General features: G+C 40.4%; 1 protein-coding gene across 2 annotated transcripts; it reads right to left on the bottom strand.

Moving 5' to 3' along the window:
* Positions 1–430: 430 nt before the first annotated feature.
* On the bottom strand, positions 431–20220 carry phf3 (PHD finger protein 3). Of its 2 annotated transcripts, none has more exons than XM_084392431.1 (16): positions 20003–20220; positions 16504–16769; positions 16301–16414; positions 14432–15683; positions 9636–9879; positions 6453–6495; positions 6112–6232; positions 5825–5981; positions 5607–5723; positions 5255–5383; positions 5031–5169; positions 3309–3498; positions 3056–3203; positions 2881–2970; positions 2596–2791; positions 431–2515 (listed from the first exon to the last, which is right to left on the bottom strand). In XM_084392431.1, exons 2-16 carry the CDS (start codon positions 16742–16744, stop codon positions 882–884), a joined length of 4815 nt encoding a protein of 1604 aa, XP_084248557.1. In that variant the 5' UTR covers positions 16745–16769; positions 20003–20220; the 3' UTR covers positions 431–881. The 2 variants fall into 2 exon arrangements, with proteins under 2 accessions (XP_084248557.1, XP_084248556.1); XM_084392430.1 differs by having other exon boundaries at positions 19939–20108.
* Positions 20221–22294: the final 2074 nt, after the last annotated feature.

Genomic DNA, 22294 nt, shown 5'->3' with positions numbered 1-22294 from the left:
GTTCTGAAGGCGAAAGGGGGTCAAACACAGTATTAGTATGGTGTTCCTAATAATCCTTTAGGTGAGTGTATATTAATATATATACTAGAACAGTTATTTTAAAATACATTACAATATTCCTGTTTTTCTTTCCCCAAACTTTTGAACGACTGTGTGTGTGTGTGTGTGTGTGTGTGTGTGTGTGTGTGTGTGTGTGTGTGTGTCTATATATATATATATATAAAAAAATAAATGGCATTTATGCCTTTAATGGGACCTCATTTAGTTTCAGGTTCATCCTGTACTTTACCCCAAAAGTACTCTTTTATAAATGCTTTGTTATTGTGAAATACAGTACCTTTTTCTGTGACCGCAGGTGTTATTTTTAATTACAGTGCATGACAATAAAAAATGAGCCTCTTTAAAAAACAAAGACTTCCATTTCAGTCGCTTTACTAACAATAAAAACATTTTATTATGAACTGTACATAAACAATGTGCTGAATATGCACATTTCTGTTGTGTGACAAGCCAAAATGTACAAAGAAATATTTGTCACCTGAAACATAGAAAATACTTAAGAAGCCAAATTTAGAAAAATTAAAACAGAAAAATAAAAAGTGAAGCAAAAGAAGCTGTTCTCATCAACCATGGGATGTCGTGTCTCATGGCAACAGTAGTTTCATTTTCTGGACAACCAGCTGCTTGTGAAGATAATGTTAGTGGATATTTGAAAAGCCAGGTAAGGAAAATTTACAATTAAAAACAAACAAATATCTTTAAGATTTCAAAAAGAAATGGTGCTAGCTGCTTTTCATACAAAAATCATTTTGCAACTTTATAAATAGTTTTCTTCTACGGCGTTACAGATTTAAGGAAGGTGGAGCGGTTTGATGCCAAGATCACGAACGCCTGTCTCTCGAGTCCCTCTTGTGTTTCTCATAATCAGAGTCCCGCCTGTGTTTGTCTCTGTCCCGGTAATGGCTGCTGCTGTGGTGCCGTTCTCTCGGTCTCTCGTACCTGTCCTCTTTCGAGTGGCGCTCTTTATGACTATGACTTCTGTCCCTGTGTTTTTCCCGATCCCTGTCGTAGTGCTTGCTTTTGTGATGGTGTTTGTCATAGTGGTCTCTATCTTTATTGTCCTTCCTGTTGGTCTCTTCGTCTTTCCTGTAGGTCTCTTCGGAGCGTCTGGACGGCTTGTCGCCCGGGTCGCTGTAAGACTTCTCCGAACCCTTCTCGTCTTTGCTGAGGGGCGAAGAGGTCGGCAAGCTGGACTCGTATGTCAAAGAAGGTGCAGGGATAGTTTGGGGAGGGACGGTTTGAGACCACGGTGGAGCCAGTAAGCGAGGATCGCTTTGAGGGAACATCTGGGGAGGCGGCGGACCAGGAGGAAATGGGAAAGGTGGAGGACCCTGTGGTTGAAGGGGTAAGTAAGGTGCAGGATTGGCTGGAGGAGGGTAATATTGGGGATCAGGTGGACCGGCGTGGTACGAATGAAAAATGGGTGGACTGTAAATTTTAGGGTTAAAAGAAGGTGTCCTAGACTGCTTGAGACCTTCGTTCTTCCCAATGGATGAGATTGTGCTGATGGCTTGGATGTCCTCTATGGCTTTGCACTCTTCAGAGGGTTGCACAGATGGTTGCTGAGTACCTTTCTGCTGAAACTTTTCTGAATTGCTTTCCGATTGTTGCGGTTTTAACTCAGTAGGTTCAGCTGATGAAGACACTCTCTTTAAAATACCAGAAGGAGATGTCTTCAAAGTCTTGGTGGGACTTGATACGACTTCGTTTTTGGGAACAGAGCAAGAGCCATCAGTAACAGAGTCTTTCGATACATCCAATGAAGTGGTTTCGCTTGATTCTTGAGTAGCTGGTACAGCTGTGCTGCTAGACTCTGTCTCCTCTTTGGGTTTAGCAGTTGCAAGAGAGGAAAGGAAACTCTCTGTTGAAACATCTGCAGGTTTGTCACTCAGAGAAAGTACGACTCCACTCTCTTTCTTTTCTGAGCTGGTCTCCAGACTCGAGCTGGGTGGCACCTGTTCAGTTTTAACAGCTTTGGGGTCTTTTTTCTTGATAACGAAGCGGTCAAGTCGAGAAGCACTGGCTGTAGGTTTAGGGTGGGTTGCTGCATGATTTTCACTGTCGACTGTTGGAGTCTTGGACACTGGTGTTGTAGAGTCACTCTTCAATTTGTCGCTTGAGGCTGATGCCGTGTTTCCAGGCAACTTTAGCACACCAGGAAGAAAGCGCAAAGAAACATTCTCTTCTGTCTCCATATCCAATATCGGTTCTTCATCGACTGACTTAATTAAGTCTGCAGTGTCTTTTTTCCGTGTGCTCCCAGGACTGCTGTTAAAACTTCGCTCCACATCTTGAGCTACAGGAGCTTTCTGTGGGTAGTCGACCTGAGATTTGCTTTCTGCCAAGAAACTTGGAGCCTCACTGACATCGTTAGGCAGGATTACCCCAAAGTCCCTTTTCAGTCTCTGGCGGATGACCAATCCAAGAAGAAGATTCGGACGATTAGTCTCCAGTCCTACAATGTGGAGCATCACGATTAATTTTTTATATTTTGTTGCAAAAATCCTACAATTGAACCTGCCAATAAAGTCTTACCTGGACCATCAAACGGAACAATCTGGTGGGGAATTTTTTCCGTGGAGCCGAGAGGAATAAGATACATGTCTTTAACTGGTTTGCGATTGTTGGCAACAACGCCGTATCTTCTACGGCTGCTAAAATAGGCGTACAACAAAGTGTACGAGATCTCATCTTCTTCTGTTTCGGGGGTGAAGCGAATAACACAAATTTCCTGGGGAAAAAACATTTATAAGTCACAAAAAGCTTGTTCAAATGGTCAAATAACAGATTATGACAAATCAAAGGATAAATCATTCCCACCTTTGTCCCAGAAGCACGGATTTTCTCAACATAGTCCCAGACTATTTGAGGGGAAATCCGTCCACCTACTTTGATGTTGTCCGGCAAATCCTGCAGACACAATTTGATATGCTTCTAATACAATAGTTCAAATGTGTGACTGACATATATAGGATGAATTTCAAATGTCACTTACCTGTGTTAGGGAGTCCAGTATTCCAGAGACAGGATAAACTTTTGTTAGAAACCTCGCCACAGCTGGCATATCAACAAAGCCGCCCCACAGACTCTCCAAGCTGCTGAGGAAAGTAGCTGTATCTTCTTTGCTACTCAGACCATCTGACCTATTGAAGTATATAAATCAAAAAGAAACAATTTAATAAATATCCTTTGAAGTCTTGTTTTGGGTTTGCTTAGGCCTAAATCAACTGCTTAATCAGAAATCTTACCTGGATTCAGGTAAAAAATTGAGGAGACCTTCCTCCATGGCTCTTAAAGACAGATCGTCCATTAGTGCTGATGTAGGTGTAGTTGTGGAGTGCTGAGATTCGTCTGTCGCACTAGACTGCCTCCTCACAACTGTTGTAGCCACTTTTACCACCTTTGTAGCGGCTTCTTCTGTAGGTGGAGCCATGCGACCTTCACAGAAACATCCACAAACGTTTAAAGAGTTCATTGTACCATTAAAACATTCTACAACTTAAAAATACTAATAACTGCTCGTTCTTTGCAACTTTGTAACAAGTTTATTTTTAACCAATGTTTAACTACTTTAACAATTAAGACTGTTCATTTTACATGTAAAGGAGTAGTTCCTTAATAGACTTAAGGCCCCGATATACTCATAGTGAAGTTATTTTTCGTTCTTTGCTTTGGGGTAAAACGGCATTCGAAATACGCGAGCAGCGATATACTGTAAACGAACATCTGACACCGCCCACATTGTTGAGAGCGAAGGTTAGATGAAAATGTAAATACGTGCTGCGTGCTTTCCTCTCAATAACAAATTCAACCCACAACAAAATTGAGAAAACGGCAAGCATTTTTAAAGGGGAACTCGGCAACTATTTCAACCTAATAAAACCGTTTAGAAATCATTTGGATGGTTAAATAACCTGTTCTGGTGAAAATGGTGACTTTCCCCGCTCCCCCCCGCTCCCCCCAGCATTCCCAGGCAGAAAACCAACCTCGCAACATGGGGACTAACGTTCCGGTAAGTTGGAAATAGGAAGTCTCGTGAGAAGCGAGAACGAGCGAGAAACACAAACTGCTTTACGGCAATTCGACATGAACACAGTGTTCTATGATACTGTGTATTGATGTATTACCCACCTCGGTAGACATAGCTCCACACGATAAAATTGGCCGGCTCCGATAATAACAACATAACATGAGCAGCGGTAGAAAGGGGGAGGAGGGTGCCGCAAGTGAGTCTTTTTACGACAGTGTTGTGAAATATGCACCCCACAGCTGTAGGGGGAAGGAGTTGCCAAGTTCCCCTTTAATAAAAGCATAAGAAAAGCATCTGATCATAGTAACGTGGATTACACGAATTTGCACAAGCTCTGCAATTCGGCACTCTAGTAAAGTTACGTCACGTTTATTTATATAGCACTTTATACAATAGATTGCTTAAAATCAAGCAGCTTTACTGTATTAAATATGAGAAACAGTGACAGTGTCTCATTTCATCAGAAGTACAACTTCATTTTCTACTATAAAGCAGCTATCCAGCGTGCATGTTTTCACTCACGGACGTCTGATCGCAACGGACTCGTGAGGAGAAATGAAGCGGAAAAGATTCCACATGAAAGTAGGCGGAGCCTCCGTGCACACCAACCTATTACTTAATATTACTTAACAGCCGGAGCAAACTTTTCCGGAAAGTTTACTTTGGCAAGCTGTTTCGTACTCCCAAAACGAAGTTCGTATTGGCCTGCTTTTGTTCAAAATGACATCACATCAGTTCATTCTTCGCTTTCACTTGAAGTACATCAGGGCCTTTGTTTAATTTAGCAGCCTTTAATTATGAGTAGTTTTTTTCTGTTTTTAAAAAGCTTTCTAACAAAAGTACACCTAAGGGGATATTTTTTTTATTTTAGTATGTAGCCCATTTAACTCTCCACAAGAAAAACTTTTCAGAAGCTGAACTTTTATTTTAACGGTTTTACCTGTGCAGATTTTGCAGTTGAGGTCAAATAGATGAGACTTGTGCAAGTTGGTGGTATCTATAGATTTCTTGGGACTGTCAGGTTTAGTCTCAGGGGGTTTTTCTTCAGGCACTTCCGCAGCTTTCGGCACAGGCTCTGGCTGAAGATGCAGTAGGAAAAACATTTTTAAACTATTTTCTTTTTCCTTGTTGGAAAAGCTGCTAAGAATGGAGCATAAATCTCACCTCTGCCTCTATGGCCTCTGGTGCTTTGGCAGGCTCCTGATTCTCAATTTCAATTTCCCCTTTGTGGGTGATTTTAGTAATGGGGCGTCTCTCTACTTCTCTCTGTTCTTTCTCAATCATTTCAATTGTCTGCCAACAGAAAGACCAAAAGGTTAACAATCAATATAAATCAACATAAAAATCTGACTATTAAATTTCTATTCTGATGAACAAATATGTCCTGCTGAAAATAGTCTGCATAGTTCACTTCACTGAGTAGGTTAAACACTTTGCAAATGCCATTTTATGTTGTCTACCAAAAATTAAACTGTGATATTTTGGAAATGCAACAGAGCTATAATGTTTTACTAACATGTCGATTCTCTCTTTGTCTCCAAGCAGCCAGTTCCTTAGAGGCCAGCTCTTCTGCAGTCATACGCACCAAATCAGCAGGGGAAACTTCCCCCTTGAGTACTCGCTTGAATAACACCTGCAAAAGAATTTCATTCTCACAGCATTAGATTTGGCTAGAAATGCCTGCTTTCCCTAGAAATACTTTCATTGAAAAAAGCTTGCACAGAAAATACTTACATTATTTTTTGCATCTTTCAGGTTGAAAGTCAAACTTCTGTATTTATTTTTGTATTTGCTGTCAACACCCTGAAAGAGAGCAAAAAGCTCCTTCTCTGTCCTTCTGGCCAACTCAGCAGGCTTGTCCGATGAACCCTTTAAATCAGACTCCTTCAGTCTATTAGACGAGAGATGAGAGGATAAACGCTGAACAACTTAACATTACACACGTAATATAAACAAGAGGTAGACAGTTCTAAGGAAAAGCTATTGACTGGCAATCTACCAAAAAAATCACATTCACACACCGTTTCAAGAGAATCTCCTCCAGCGAGTCCCGAACGTTTCGTCTGATATGTCCAGTGGACGGTTTCTTTGAGCTAACGTGGGATATTTTAACTTTCTTCGACTCATGCTTCACATTTGGTCCTGCAAAAAAATACAACTCTTATATTATTATAGGTAATAATAATTAGGGGTAATAATAATAATAATTATTAGTAAATATTATAGGTAAAAATAATTTACAATTAACAATGATACTTTAAAATGTATAATTATTCATTTAAGTTTTTTTTTTAATAACTAACATTAACTTTTTTTATTTTTTTATGATAATGTATAAAATAACTGATGGAAATATCCATACCCCTTGGCGTGGAATCTTCTGAGGGTCGTCTTTCCCCTACCTCCTACATAAAACAAAAAGGTGTTTTTTTTTGTAAATACTACAATATAGTACAATAACATTTAAAGGTAGGGTCGGCAGTTTTTTTCAAAAAATGTTTTTCCAAATTTGTTTCAACTTTCTTTATATACCAATACATAATTAAAATGTAAGTACTCTGAAAAAGAAAGTATAAAAATCGAGTGTCTCTAGTCCTCTCAGGGCGCAATAAACACAGCTACTTATTTCCATTCGGAACGAATGAAATGATTGGCTGGGTGACTGTCACTCTCCCTCGCTACCATGGCTACCACCCCTGCTGCTACAGGAGCTGCCCACATGCGCGCACCCGTTTGACTCGAGGAGGGGAAGAGGCACGGAAGCTAGGAAGAATCACAATAATGGCAGAGAAAGAGCAGTCAAAATTCCCAGTACCTGCATATACAGTCAGCGAAGACAAACAAGGCAAAAAAAGGAACTAGTAAGGCTAGGTAGGCTACTTGTCACCGGAGTGTATGTCTCCCTTATTTAACACACCTGAACCAGACCATCAGCTCATTAGGAGAGACTCCATGAACTGAACTGTGTGTGTCAGATAAGAGAGACATACAAAATGTGCAGAGCAAGGGGTCCCGAGGACTGGAATTGAGAACCACTGGTGTAACTGATGGTAATGGGAAACCGTGTATCAATGCAACCTGTTTTTAGCTTTGCCTTATGTTACTAGCTCGTTACCGAATCAAACTCAATATATTTTAAACTTTACCAGTATCGATATACTAGCTTGATAGTGAGTACTAACAGCCATGTTAGTTGTTTATATTCATAATGATAAAGTTAGGTATTTTATTACATGTGATTCTGACATGATGTCACTACATGCGCTGACTAACGCGTCCTCCTCCAGCTGAGTGGTCGGCATCGCGTGTTCATGTGTTTTGGGGGCGTGGCTTTGGAAGGAGCCCAGAAGGGAGGGGGTGGGAGTGAATTAAATAAGTAGCTGTGTTTATTGCAGTCCTGAGAGGACTACAGACACTCGATTTTTATACTCTCTTGTTCAGAGTACTTACATTTTAATTATGTATTGGTATATAAAGACAGTTTAAACAAATTTGGGAAAAAGTTTTTTTTTGAAAAATCCTGCCTTTAAGTAAGACAAACTCAAGTGGCCATATCAGTAGTTGTTGCAGATTTGTACGTGAGTGTGTAACACACCAGTCCATGTGCACATACTGTTCACCTACAATGAGTGAAAACTAACTAACCCCTTTACACCAATGTGTAAAAAAGATTGAGAGTCAAATATATACAAACCCTTTTAAAGAAAGCCGGTGGATACCACACAAATCAAAAGCTAAATCAGAAAGGGCAGAACAAAATATGACTTTGTAAATCTGCCACAAGCAACCATCAAATAATTAAATGATCATGTTTTTTTTTCTTCACTAGATTGATATAGAACATATCATATTCTATGTTTCTTCTAATTAAACGTGGCACATCATACATTTGTTATTTTGACCCCTTGAGGACCAATTAGGCTATAATGTTTTAGTTTTTGAGCCAGAGTTTCCATTAACAAACATAGTTTGTTAGTTTCCATTCCATTAACATAGAACAAACTCAATTCCTCATTTGAGGCAATGACACGCTACTGCTAATTTGAAGATAATTTCAAGCACAAATTCAATTAGGGTGTTTTCACACCTAGTTTGTTTGAACCCTCCAAACTCTCTTGGGGGCGGTTCAGCTTGTTTATGTAAACAAATCAAGTGATCTCAGACCCCCCTAAAGGGACCAAAAAACAAACCATACTGAGTCTGAGTAAAGTTCGTTTGTGGGTCCGTTTGTGGTTCGATTTCTTTGTTCTTCTCAGTTCTCGCGCATGCATCATGGCGCTCTTGTGAACTCAAAGGCCCACACAGAAGAAAATTAATAGTTGAATAAAGTCGTTATTTTTGTTTTTTGCATGCAAAAAGTATTCTCGTCGCTTGATAAACTTAAAGTTGAGCCACTGTAGACACTCGGACTATTTGTGTGTGAGCCAGCTCTCAGATTTCATCAAAAATATCTTAATCTGTGTTCCGAAGAAGAACGAAAGTCTTACGGGGTTGGACCAACATGAGGGTGAGTAATTACTGACAGAATTTTCATTTTTGGGTGAACTATCCCTTTAATTAAAACAACAAAAGAGAAAAATCACTCACTGATCTTCACTGAAAAACTTCAGTAGCTTAAATAAGAATCAATGTAGCCTATACTTTACAATGTAGCCTATACTTTTATGTTTACTCAATTTCATATTTGAATGGTGCTGTTATATACACCTACTGTGGCTGAAAAAATAAAGCACTGTTTATTTCATTTGTATAGTATGTTTTGTATTTGTAATGTGCAGCTTTGTTCTTATTTTTTATAACAAAGATAATGAAATAAAGATTTTTATCTTCGCCCACATGGTCTGTCTTTCATTTTTCTGTTATATTTTGTTACCTTGCAAGGCTAAGTTTTTTAATCGGGACATAAGTGTAGCAGTACTGCTCAGTCACTTGCAAAATAGTAAAAACAATATGAAAAGAATCGAGATTTTCCTGGGAAAAGTTTTTTTTTTAAACAAGTAAAAAAGTAGGCTACATGAGCACCCGTGACAAACTGTGTTGATGTGGGGAATCCACTGCTACAACAACCTGGATTAAATTTTGGGTGCATGCGCTTGTGCTTGTCTGACAGATGTTGTCGAAGGTGGAAGTGTGCACATGCAAAATGCACAGAAAGCTGAGATCTAGCCTAAGTTCTTTTGAGGTTGTGGTGTGAACAAGAAAGGGTCAAAAAGGGTCTGAGATCACTTCAATGCAGAAGAGGATCAAAAAAGGAACCGGGTTCTCTTTTAAGTCCACTATATTGTGAACACCAAAAGGACTGAGGTCACTTTAAGTGAAACGGGTTTAGTTCTTTTAAAATTAACTATATGTGAAAACACCCTTATATGATTAAAAGGAAGAGTAATTATCCATTAATGTCTATACTTTCATGCATGTTTGTTATACAAGGCTTTAGAAGTAAAAAAAAGAAAAAAAGAATTAAAGCTACTTACTTCATAAGTTACTTCATACAACTCTTTGATTTTTATGATGACAAATGGTATTGGATGACTTGTTTGCTTACTTTTCGGAAGGGTCGTATTCCACCTGCGGTGACCGACTGCTGGGGTCTTTGTTTATGTTTAGCAGATAACTTGTCATCTGACTGCTCTGTGGCCTGGGCACCGGTTTTCCCTCCCTCTTCAGCACAGCACTTCAAGCACACATACTCCTGGTCCTCCTTTTCCATCTGCTGAACTTTAGCCAGATCCAGACCCACACAATCCCCGTGAAACCAGTCATCGCAGCGGCCGCAGCCCACCATGAACCTATTCAAACAAACAGACAACAGCAGTGTTTATGAAACATAGGTCTGTCTGCAGCCCATCACTTTGAGCAAATACATACAGATCTTAGAGTAGTTCACTTTCAAATAAAAATGTCCTGATAATTTACTCACCCCCATGTCATCCAAGATGTCCATGTCTTTCTTTCTTCAGTCGAAAATAAATTAAGGTTTTTGAGGAAAACATTACAGGACTTTTCTCCATATAATGGACTTCAATGGCAAACAACGGTTTGAAGGTTCAAATGTCAGTCTCAATGCAGCTTCAAAGGCTCGACACAATCGCAGCCGAGAAATAAGGGTCTTATCTAGTGAAACGATCTGTAATTTTCTAAAAATAAATAATTAAATACTTTTTAACCACAAATGCCCGACTTGTACTATCTCTGAGATGTGCCACGCATTACGTCATCACGTTGGAAAGGTTACGTGTGACCGACCCAGTGTTTACAAGTTTGGAGTTGGAGGACTTCAAACCGTTGGTTGCAATTGAAGACCATTACATGGAGAAAAATCCTGTAATGTTTTCCTCAAAAACCTTAATTTTTTTTCGACTAAAGAAAGACATGGACATCTTGGATGACATGGGGGTGAGTGAATTATGAGGACATTTTTATTTGAAAGTGAACTAATCCTTTAAGTGAGGCTTTTTTCTTACAACCAATTTTAAATTTCAAAGAGGCATGCATTGATATTAAAATTGATACTGATAAGTTGATACTTGGTATTTTCTGATATTAAAATTCTATAATTTGTCTAAATATATCCATCCATCCATCTTCCGCTTATCCGGGCCCAGGTCGCGGGGGCAGCATGACAACATCATCCGCAAAAAGCAGAGACGAAATTGTGTGGTCTCCAAACCGGACACCCTCCTGCCCTTGGCTGCGCCTAGATATTCTGTCAATAAAAATTATGAACAGAATCGGTGACAAAGGGCAGCCCTGCCGGAGTCTAACATGCACCGGGAACAAGTCTGACTTGCTGCCGGCAATGTGAACCAAGCTCCTGCTCCGGTCGTACAGGGACCAGACAGCCCTTAGCAGAGGGCCCCGGACCCCATACTCCCAGAGCACCCTCCACAGGACACCGCGAGGGACACGGTCGAATGCCTTCTCCAAATCCACAAAGCACATATGGATTGGTTGGGCAAACTCTCATGAACCCTCCAGCACCCTGGAGAGGGTACAGAGCTGTCCAGTGTTCCATGACCGGGACGAAAACCGCACTGTTCCTCCTGAATCCGTGGTTCGACTATCGGCCGAATTCTCCTCTCCAGTACCCTGGCATAGACTTTCCCAGGGAGGCTGAGAAGTGTGATCCCCCTATATTTGGAACACACCCTCCAGTTCCCCTTCTTGAAAAGAGGGACCACCACCCCGGTCTGCCAGTCCAGAGATACTGTCCCCAACCGCCATGCGATGTTGCAGAGGCATGTCAACCAAGACATCCCCACAATATCCAGAGACTTGAGGCGAATCTCATCCACCCCCGGTGCCTTGCCACCGAGGAGCTTCATAACTACCTCGGTGACTTCAGCTTGGGTGATGGACAAGTCCACCTCCGAGCCCTCGGCCTCTGCTTCCTCAATGGAAGATGTGTCGGTGGGATTGAGGAGATCCTCAAAGTTATTTTTCCACCGTCCGACGATATCCCCAGTTGAGGTCAACAGCAACCCACCTCCACTGTAAATAGTGTTGGTAGGGCACTGCTTCCCCGTTCTGAGGCGCCAGATGGTTTGCCAGAATCTCTTCGAGGCCAACCGGTAGTCCTTCTCCATAGCCTCACCGAACTCCTCCCAGGCCTGATTTTTTGCCTCTACAACCACCTGGGCTAAAGTCCACTTGGCCTGCTGGTACCCGTCAGCTGCCTCAGGAGTCCGCTCGGAGCTCCGCCGAAGGTGGGAGTTGAAGATCTCTCTGACAGGGACTCGGCCAAACGTTCCCAACAGACCTTCACAGTACGTTTGGGTCTGCCGAGTCCAGCTTCCTCCCCCGCCATTGGATCCAACTCACCACCAGGTGGTTATCAGTTGACAGCTCCGCCCCTCTCTTTACCCGAGTGTCCAAGACATACGGCCGTAGGTCGGATGAAATGACCACAAAGTCGATCATCGACCTCCAACCTAGGGTGTCCTGGTGCCATGTGCACTGATGGACACCCTTATGCGTGAAAATGGTGTTCGTTATGGACAAGCTGTGACTAGCACAGAAGTCCAATAACAGAACACTGCTTGGGTTCAGATCAATCCTTTCCAGGTGTCACTGTCGCTGCCCACATGGGCGTTGAAGTCTCCCAGTAGAACGACGGAGTCCCCAGTCGGAGCACTTTCCAGCACCCCTCCCAGAGACTCCAAGAGGGCCGGGTACCGGGGTGAACTCCAACACATGACGGCTGAGCAGGAGGGTTATAAGCAAACCAAACCAGCCCGCCACCTCTCACCATGGGCAACTCCAGAGTGGTAGAGAGTCCCGCCTCTCTCAAAGAGTATGATTCCAGAGCCCAAGCTGCGCGTGGAGCTGAGCCCGACTGTCTCTAGTCGGTACCTCTCAACCTCCCGCACGAACTCAGACTCCTTACCCGCCAGCGAGGTAACGTTCCTAAAGCCAGTTTCCGTGTCCAGAGATCGGGTCGTCGGCCCCTTACAGTTCCTCCTGCAGTTGGCGAGCAGCCCCACGTCGCTCGTTCGGGGGGAGGCCTGGCCACCAGACGCTCGCATGCAAGCCAACCCAGGGCGTCTAAATATATACTACACTAAAATCAATAGTTTTAAATTGCCCCTATTATGTTTTTTTGAATATTACCTTTAATTCAGTGTGTAATATATCTGTTTGGGAAAGTAAAAGGTCTGCAAAGTGCACGACAAATAGCTATTGTAAGTTATTGTCTCCTAAAAGAAAGAACCGATTCTGAACTGCCTGAAATGAGTCGTCAGTAACCTTTATAGGTTTTCGACATGTCAAGAAAATGCTGTTTTCAGCGCTGCGAATCCACTTTGCATGCACTTCCAAAGGATGTGGAATTGATACGGAAAACCCGATACCATCGTTACTGTTTGAATCACTATGTACCAAGTGTTGAGGAAGCCTCTGGAGCTGAAATTCAGATATGGTAATGACTAGGGCTGCACGATATGAGGAAAAGCTGCGATGTGCGATAACATTGTTTAATATTGCGATGACGAAATGACTTATAAAATATAATAAATGTGATTAAATTTAAATTTAAATGTGATAAATATTCAAATGTGAATGTTAGCTATACTGTTCCCATGTCTTAGTGCTTTAATAGGTTCTTTGCGTGATAGGTCAAACGTTTATTACCTGCCTGGTTCAGATTACACGATTTTAGCGCGATTTTGGCACGATCCGTTTGACCTATGGGTGTCGTGGGGATTCGTAAACGACAACGGGCGTCGGGACGCAAGATTCGATCGTTTCATCTCGTATAGTCAGTGTGTCTGGGCGACAACCTACGGCGCGTCTGCGAAAGACTAGCATGTTTAATTTTTTAACGGTCCTCCACGGGTTGAGTATGTGAGCGAGAGTGAGTGTGCGCGAGTGAGTGAGAGCGCGAGCAACAGTGAGTGTGTGTGCGCCAGTGAGCGAGTGTGTGTGTGTGTGTGTGTGTGTGTGTGTGCGAGTGAGTGAGCGAGGGACAGTGTGTGTGTGTGCGAGTGAGTGAGCGTGAGTGAGTGAGCGAGGGACTGTGTGTGTGTGTGTGTGTGTGTGTGTGTGTGTGTGCGTGTGTGCGTGTGTGCGTGTGTGAGTGAATGTGTGCGTGTGACGGCACGCGATGACTGGTCGGAAAGCAACGTGTAGTCTGACATGTTTCTTGTCCACGACACGACAAGATTTTAGCAGTCAAAATCGTGTAATCTGACACCGTGACTATCATAACAGACACAAAAATCTTGTAATCTGAACCAGGCATTATTCATAGTGTCAGGCTGTCTGTTGCGATGTGTTCATCGCGTGAGTTCATATCGCGATGACGATGAAAATTCGATGTATCGTTCAGCCCTAGTAATGACCGTTCCACTGCCAACACGCGTTTTCACAACAGACTGGGCCATCTGACCAATCAGAGCTGAGTAGCTCTCGGAAAAGAGGGGTTTAGAGGGACTGAATCTTCTAAACAAACCGTTTTCAGACTATGAAAACTGAGGTGATGTGCAATGTATATTGATCAAATTAAATTGTTTTTGACCTTGGATGCCTATAAACCTATTGTAGGAGACTCCAAAACAAAATTATAAATCTTTAAAATAGCATATTAGGGGCACTTTAAATGCTGCAACTGAGTTTAGGCACCACAACAATATGATGTACAGTATGAAAAATGGTTATACATTTTGAGATTATATTTAACTGGGTTATTAATTTAATAGCATTTTTAAAGATTAGCTTTAAATGAGTTTTAGATGATTGCAAAGATGATCTAAATGCAAAAATAGGAAAAATTAACAAGTACCATTGAATATCAATAAAAACAAAAAACCATGAGAATGGATTTAGAAATAAAAGTCGACATACCGGTTGTTGTGAGGTTTCTTACATAATCCACAGTGTTTGCTGGGGTCCCACACAGTCTCGCTTTCAGGAGGAGGTTCGCCCTCGGTTTCCTTCTTCACCACTGGGGCATTATCAGGGATAAACAGCTGCGGCTCCTCTATCGAAATACTTCTAGAGTTTCTGCTCTTATGTCTATGCTGGATCTTCTCCGCCTTCTTGATCTTGACCTTCTCCTGCTCCTCATCCCCTTGGCTGTTTGTCACAGTTGGGTTTGTTTTGTTTACCGGAGTGGGAGGATTTTGTGGCTTTTTCGGAGGGTGAGGAGACTGCACTGACTTGACACCAGGGCCAGAAACAGACGATGGTTTACGACTGATGGTCGGGGACACTGGGACAGACGGGCTTGCGGTTTGATGCACAGGATGTCCATCCTGAATCTTTTGTATTTTTGAGGGTGATTTAGGAGCGAGTGGCCCTCCTGGGCGTTTCAAGCCCACCATACCAGGCTTCCCCTTGTGATTTTCTGGTCGGCTTGTATGCATTTTTTTGTCTCTGGGTTGTCTGGAAACTTTCTGTAAGAGCCCTGGCCTGGTGAGATGAGACGGCTTGTTTTTGGCAGCAGACAGAGCCTGTTTGTGTTTCAGAAGCTTTTTGACAGCAGGCTGAACCGCTGTGCCGTTCTTGTTCCCCTTTTTGTGCTCGCTTGGCTTTTGGGTCTTGATTTGGTCATTGATTTTTCCATCTCTTGGTGTGACATTGTTCATATTGGGCTTGAGCGACAAGGTGCTATTAGTGTCTTGTACTTCATTAGGGTTCACATACGGCCCAAAATCCATAGGCATGTCATCGCTAGTGGGCTGGCCAACACTCACTTCCCCAACAACCTCTTGTGTGGAATTGTCAAGTTCTTGTGCACCTTCATCTTGATTTTGTCCCAAATCCAATGTGAGGCCATCAGCAGTGATGGCGTCCTCTTGGAATCCCAATGACTGAAGGTCGCTCGTGCTAAATGATCCAAACGCATGTGACGGTCCAGGAAGCAGTTCAATTTTATAGCCCCCTACAGTAACAGTTAATCGCCGTAACACAACAACTGGATTCATCGAGGAGTCAACCTCATGGATTCCAAAACGACGGCTGAGCAGAGCTTCCCTTTTTGCAGCAAGGCTTTTATCTCCATCCGAGTTTCCGCTGCATGTTGACTCTTGTTCGTTACTCTCGGTTGCTTTTGGTATAGGACCTGGGCGTCTGCCTCTGACTCGACCGCGGCTCGCTGAAAGAGAAAAATGGTGTCAATACACTCATGAGCAGTCAAACAGACAGCAAATAGGCAAAAATATTGGTTCCAGGAAAACCCAATAAATTCTCAGGCATAACTAATATCCCAATGCAGCAGACATTTAAACCATATCAAAAGACGCCAAAAAGAGAGTGGCAAAATTTCCAGTTATAAATATTTTAATTAATAATATTTGTCTTTTTGGGTGGGCAGACATTCACTTGCAGCATCATATACAGTGAAATGCCACCTGTCAGAAAAATGTGAAATATTTATTCTACATGTATCGCCACATAGAGGTCTTCTAATGGTTTTCCACATTAGTAAAAGTTGCTAAAAGACAGAGGAACTATATAAGACTATGGGCTGGTTTCACAAACATGGCTTAGATTAAGCCAGGATTGAGTCTAAGTTCAGTTAGGACATTAAAGTAGCTTTTATAAGCATGTCCTAGAAGAAAAAACATTACTGGTGTGCATACTTTATTTACTAATAGAGTAAAAAAAAAAAAAAAAGTATGGATAGTTGCAACTTTCAAGCTGATTCAGCAGATTCAAAACAATCCAAATAAATTCACCCAGTTGTGTCCCTGTCCCTTATGTTATGTGCACCTGTTTGTCGCCTCTGTAGATGACTTGCATGTCTCCTGCCCCGTGAGAAGCTGGACTGACTGTGCTCTCCATCAGATGGACTCTGACTAACACCTGCTGTTGTCATGTCATGATCTGCAAAACGCACGGTCGAAGTTAATTGCAAACTCTTTTATTTTTTTATTTTTTTATTAAACTACAGACTTCAAAAGCAACTACTGTACCTGCTGAGCTTCCAAGCTTAAAATTGACATCTTCATTTTCTAGAAGATGAAACTGGGCACTAGCAGATCCAAACATTGGATCTTTGTCACTGAGCATGTTCTTCAGTGAATCTTCGGGGTGACCGTGACCCGTTTCAAACTCATCACTTGCTTCACATTCCAGGTTCTGTCCGAGCAGCAAGGAATCATCCAATTGGTCACTGGGAACCAGATGATTGAATTGACCACCAACTATATCCATGAATGCCTGCACTGTACGGTTTGCTCTGGAAAAGACAAGAATTATAAATGTATCTTTATCACTGCATAATCTTCTAAGATGTACTGTTTTGACTAATAAGTTGGATTGATGACATGCTCCGTACAGTTCTCTAACTACTTCTGACAAAAAAAGCATAATCCCACAGTTTGACTGGCATTCAAGTAAAATCTTAACACAAATGTATTGCCAACCAAACAGATATATAGGGGAGGTCGGGGCTAGTTGTCACCGAGTCTGTATCTCAGTAACTACAAGTCCAAAGTCCAAATGCACAAATGTTTGTTTACTCTAGCAAAAGTTTTATATGTTGATTTAAACCTAGTTTCTTCCATTAAAATTTGTAAAATTAGAATTACTTAAATGTTTATACGTCTTTTTTTATTCTGTCCTCCAAACTAAATTCAATATTATATAAAAAAAGTCTGTTTTTAGTGAACTGTATTTTGTTTTCCTAGACAATAATAACGTTCAATAGCTTTGGAAATATCTTCAAAAGCATTTTTGTAACCAAGACTTCAAGGTTTTTTAACATTTATTAAACCACTTCAAATAACACATATATACAGTATATTCTCACAAAAAAAAAAAAATGTTTTAAGCCATAAATTTATATATTTTGCTGTAGTGTGTCAGTAGGAAAACTACATTGCAAACTTTTGTCATCAATTGTAATAATCCAGTGAGATTAAGGAGTCTGACAGTTTGCTCCACACAAAGATCTGATCTCACCGTAATCGAGTCCATCTGGGATTACATGAAGAAACAGAAAAAACTGGCTTGAAGACACTTGAAGAAACCTACATCCAAAACTACAGAACTGTGAAAAGTTTTAGGCACTTAGAAGTGCTGTGAAAAATTGAGAATGCTTTCAAAAATGATGCCATAAATAAATTGTATTTATAGATTAACTTCTGATTAACTAAATCAAATCAATATTTGGTGTGACCACCCTTTGCATTTAACAGCTTTTGTCCAGGTACACTAGGGTGGTCCTTATCAAGTCCAATTTTTTTTTTTTTGCAAAATGTTAGTGTCTTAACCTCTTAAACTGTTCCTTTTAACTTCAAAATTAGAAATATGCAAAAATGTTGACAAAAAAATTATATTTAGAGGTAGCTCAATCTTGTGGAAGATTGCCTATGTTAAGCTGTGCGGCGTTATTGTGAAATTGTGATATGCAAGTAATATTAAAAGTTGCTGCAAATGAACTACATTTTATTGAAATCAGAGCAACACTGACATGACAACAATGACAACAATCTCAAAAAAGCACAAAGTTTTCAACAATCCCTCATTTCTGATGCTCAGCAGCCAGTGTTGACTTTTTGCAGTCTGGATAGATCCGTCGGTGATCTTCCACCACATGAAGGAGAAACTGCAATTGTTCTTCAGAGTGTGTGAGATAGCCATTGTGTTCTTGAATCAGAGCCACTCCTCTCTCGACTACTTTCATTGCATGTATGGTTGCCTGTGCCTCCTGATAATCTGCTTGATTCGGCCAAAGTTCCGGGTCAATTTCAAGGAACGTAATGTCATTTTTTTTACCAAAAAATGTGCTCTAAACCCAAACAATAACCAAGGTGATCATCAATAGAAATATGTATTGATTCCACCAGGAAAGGTAAATCTGCTAAAACGGGTCATAGATGGATTAATTTGGATTTAGTTTCTACAATAAGTAAACTGAGACATGCATCTAAAATACATATTTAGGAATATATGGTGCATTAGATGTTTTTATGGAGATTCTTTTGGAATTTTACTAGCCAGGTACAATACCAATTCAAATAATCTGTTTTTACGAAAATCATCAAAATCTCAGAAAGTTTAAAGCTATTGAGCTACTAGTAATTATTATGTTACTGCCATACAAATTGGCATGCTGTATTTTCTTATGTAAAGGAACAATTTGAAGGGTTAAGAGCATGACAATTGGAGACTTTAAAAATAAGGACCACCCTAAGGTACACTTGCATAGTTTTACAGGTAGCTTTGCAGGTAGGTTTCTTCAAGTGTTTTTAAGACACAGCCACAATTCTTCTGGATTTAGTCTGTCTCCGTTTTTTTTCTGTTTCTTCATGTAATCACAGATAGACTCGTTGATGTCGAGATCAGATCTCAGTGTGGAGCTTCGGCTGTTGTCAGACTCCTTGTGCATACAAAAGTCTCGCTGGATTACAACAATTAATGGCAAAAGGAATGTGTGGAAATGTAAACTGATATTTCCTACTGACACACTACAGCAAAAAGATATAAATAACTGACTAAAACCATTTTTTGTGTGAAAATACTAACGTGCCTATGACATTGCACAGTACAGTATATGTATACATACAATTTCCCTTACTTCAGCTGCTTTTAAAAAGTTTAACATTTAAAAATGTTAATAATACCACAAACCTTGAAGCATCTTTAAAGAATAAATTTAATTAAATAAACAAAGTATGTGCTTATACAAACTTTACATACAGAAATATTCACTGGAGTAAAAAGTGGCAACTAGCCCCGCTCTCCCCTACTTGTAACAACAACCACAGAACTGCTTGCAAATAAATAAGAGCAAGCAAACAGATAATGGCATCAGGTGTCAAACTGAATACAAACACTTTTTATTGGAACTGCAAGAGTGCCGAATGTTGCCTTTCATGTTTTAAATTAAACCTTTTAAAGTCTTATTCACAGGCATTCAGGGTAGACTGCTAAGGGCTACTGGTGTTTATATTTTGGCTAAAGGTCGGCTCACGTGCACAGACAGCTAGCGCATGCGGCCTTGAAGTGCTCGCACATTGTCTGACCCTCTATGAACAGAGATGACAGCTTAAGAAGCCGCTTCGGCTTGTGCAAAAGATGCTTTCGTCGTTTAGGCAACGCAGGGTATCAAAAACCCTCACAAAACAAACACACCACCGCTTCCGCGAGCACCAGGGGGCCTTTAGCAACCAGCCTTCGTGTATCTCGCGCGCTTACCGGTCCGAAATAAACCCACTTTAATCAACAACATGAGTTCGACAATACCCCATAAAAGTGCATATAAAATTACCGCCACAATCGACGCGGTTTTTGCACAAACTCGCCTCGAGTCTGGAGTTGCGTCGCGTGCACGAAGGCCTCGCGCTTAACTTACGGAGAGCGTGCACGCCCACTCCGCGCGAGATGCAAGATAAAACACTCACCGCGTTTGTCACTGTGATCGAAGAGCCCGCGCATAATTGGAGAAGGAATAGTATTATCGCTTACGGTGTTGGGACGCCATATGGGTTGCTGTTGTCGTTAATGCCACAACCTTTTCCGCTTGAGAACTGCGGTGGGACACAAGTAGTGCTTCCTGTTGACCCTCTGAGCCAGCAAACAACTCGTCGTGATGTTCTGGATCTGTCGGCAGGGGGCAGTGTGATCGAGCTCTGGCCTTCTTCTTCTTTTGGCGTTTTATGGCGGTTGGCAAACAAACGATATGTGCATTCCCGACACCTACTGGGGCGTAGGACTAAATAGAGAGCCTAAGTCCCTCCCCTTCCGGTTGACCACCATGGGACCTTATTTCGGAAAAATATTGTATGGTAGTCAATGGCGAGAGACAACAAATATTTTGATCACGTTTGAATTGTGCCCTGAATTACACATATGATGTTTGTCAATTTAATAGATACATTTTAAAGTCAAGAAAGTCGCAGTTTTATGTAAAACTGTTGAGGTATAAGACTGTGAAAATACATAATTACAAAGACTACAAAACCCAAAAGGCGCACATGTGACGTCATACCTTTTCTCTCAATGAATGAAGCTAACTTTACTGAAGCCAGAGAATGTCTAATATGCTGAAGCTAACGTCTGTCATTTTTTCTATAGTCTTACGTTATAATCGTAACGTTACGCCGTCATGCCTGAGTGTTTTGTACCAGACTGCACACATACGAGCAACGGATCTTGTGACGTACATAGTGCGAGACGAGAGATGTAGTTCATTGAGCGATTTTCACATAAAACTAAATGTTACTCTTCTGTTTTATGACAAACTGTGACTTTCTTGACTTTCATAATTATCTTTTAAATTGACAAACATCATATGTGTAATTCAGGGCACAGTTCAGACGGAATAAAAAGATAAGTTGTCACTCGCCATTGACTACCATACATATTTTTTCCGAAATAAGGTCCCATGAGCCGGAAGCAGAGGGGAGGGACTTAGGCTCTCTATAAATAGGACCACAATAAATGTAGGACTAAATAAAGAAATAAAATCCTAAATCCTATTAAACAGATCTACCTTTCTTAAGTATCTCATTAATGCATTATATGTTTTATGATGATTCAAGCCATTATTCAGCAGTGTTTTCCTATACCCATTTCTCTCCATTTTTTCCAACAGAAATACCCTTTCATTTTCATAAGCAGTACAATATTAGTACGTGCTCTAAGTTTCTGCTTTAGCTCTAGTCATTTCCATTCAGATGTGCTTTTTACTCATAGATGTGTATAGATATGTATATGTAGATGTCTCATTAGATATTCATACGTGGAATAAAATCTGGAAACTTCCTCATAAATATTTAATCACAAACAAAATCAAAGAAATTTCACTTAAACTCGTTTATAAATATTACCCATTTAATTGTGATATTGATACATTTTGTGGTCTACATGATGAAACATTTTAGCCTTTATTTTGGAGTTGTCCTCATTCAGTTTGGTTTTGGTCAGATCTCTGTTCCTCATATCATGCCCAGCTTTCAACTGCTTTAAAAATGTGTTATTGGTTTTTTTCTCTTATCATAAGGTATGTTACTTAATTAACCTGCTACTTCTTTTAGCTAAATGTAGTATTAATAAATGTAAATTTGGAGGAAATAAGCCTTTGTTTTTATAAAATAAGAAAGCTGCAAAGTGTGTTTCAATCTGTGAGCATTTTCACATTTTTGTTTAACTTTTAAGTTTGTCACTGTTTCTTTATATATTTGTCTCTTTTTTTTACCCCCCTTGACTGTAGTTGTAATTCTTTAAAATCAATAAAAATGTATTTAAAAAAAAAAAAGATATTCATCATAGATATTCATACATGCATACAAACTTTGACCTATGGATGGCAGTAATACGCTTTTAATAAGGCTTCTCTTTTTTTTTGACAAATATTCAACATTTACAACTATAACATGACATCCAAAAAAGATGGTAACTAAAAAGATTGGTTTTACAATACATAAAGAAAAAGAAAAGAAAGAAGAAAACATTAGGCAAATGTACAATAATATTGGAAAATAAACAAATAAATCATTGATTATTACTTAAAGAAAGAAGACAGCATATAAAATTAAAAATTTCAAGAGGCTTCAACTCTTTAGCGAATACGATTGTATCTCTACATTTTTTGTTATCAATACATTGGAGAGACTCAAATGAAAGTCAGCCATAAAGACCTTCAGACAAGGTTTATAATTATTTATTTTACATTTGTGAATATGAAACCAAATAAGATCAGATAAGGTTCATCACACAATTAACAGAAGCATATTTTGATTCAAAATATGTAGCCTA

This window comes from Rutilus rutilus (assembly GCF_951802725.1).
Source record: "Rutilus rutilus genome assembly, chromosome: 20".
NCBI classification, from domain to species: Eukaryota; Metazoa; Chordata; class Actinopteri; order Cypriniformes; family Leuciscidae; genus Rutilus; species Rutilus rutilus.
The sequence above is the reverse complement of the archived record's forward strand: the minus strand, read 5'-3'. Positions and strand labels throughout refer to the sequence as shown.

Bases quoted from the DNA above. Each gene is read 5' to 3' on its own strand.
- phf3 (XM_084392431.1), bottom strand. From the start codon at position 16,744: ATGGATATAGTTGGTGGTCAATTCAATCATCTGGTTCCCAGTGACCAA. The intron at 15,684-16,300 runs GTGCACATAACA...TTTCTCTTTCAG, and splicing joins TCTACAGAGGCGACAAACAG to CGAGCCGCGGTCGAGTCAGA. The intron at 2,971-3,055 runs GTAAGTGACATT...TTGTGTCTGCAG, and splicing joins TACTGGACTCCCTAACACAG to GATTTGCCGGACAACATCAA.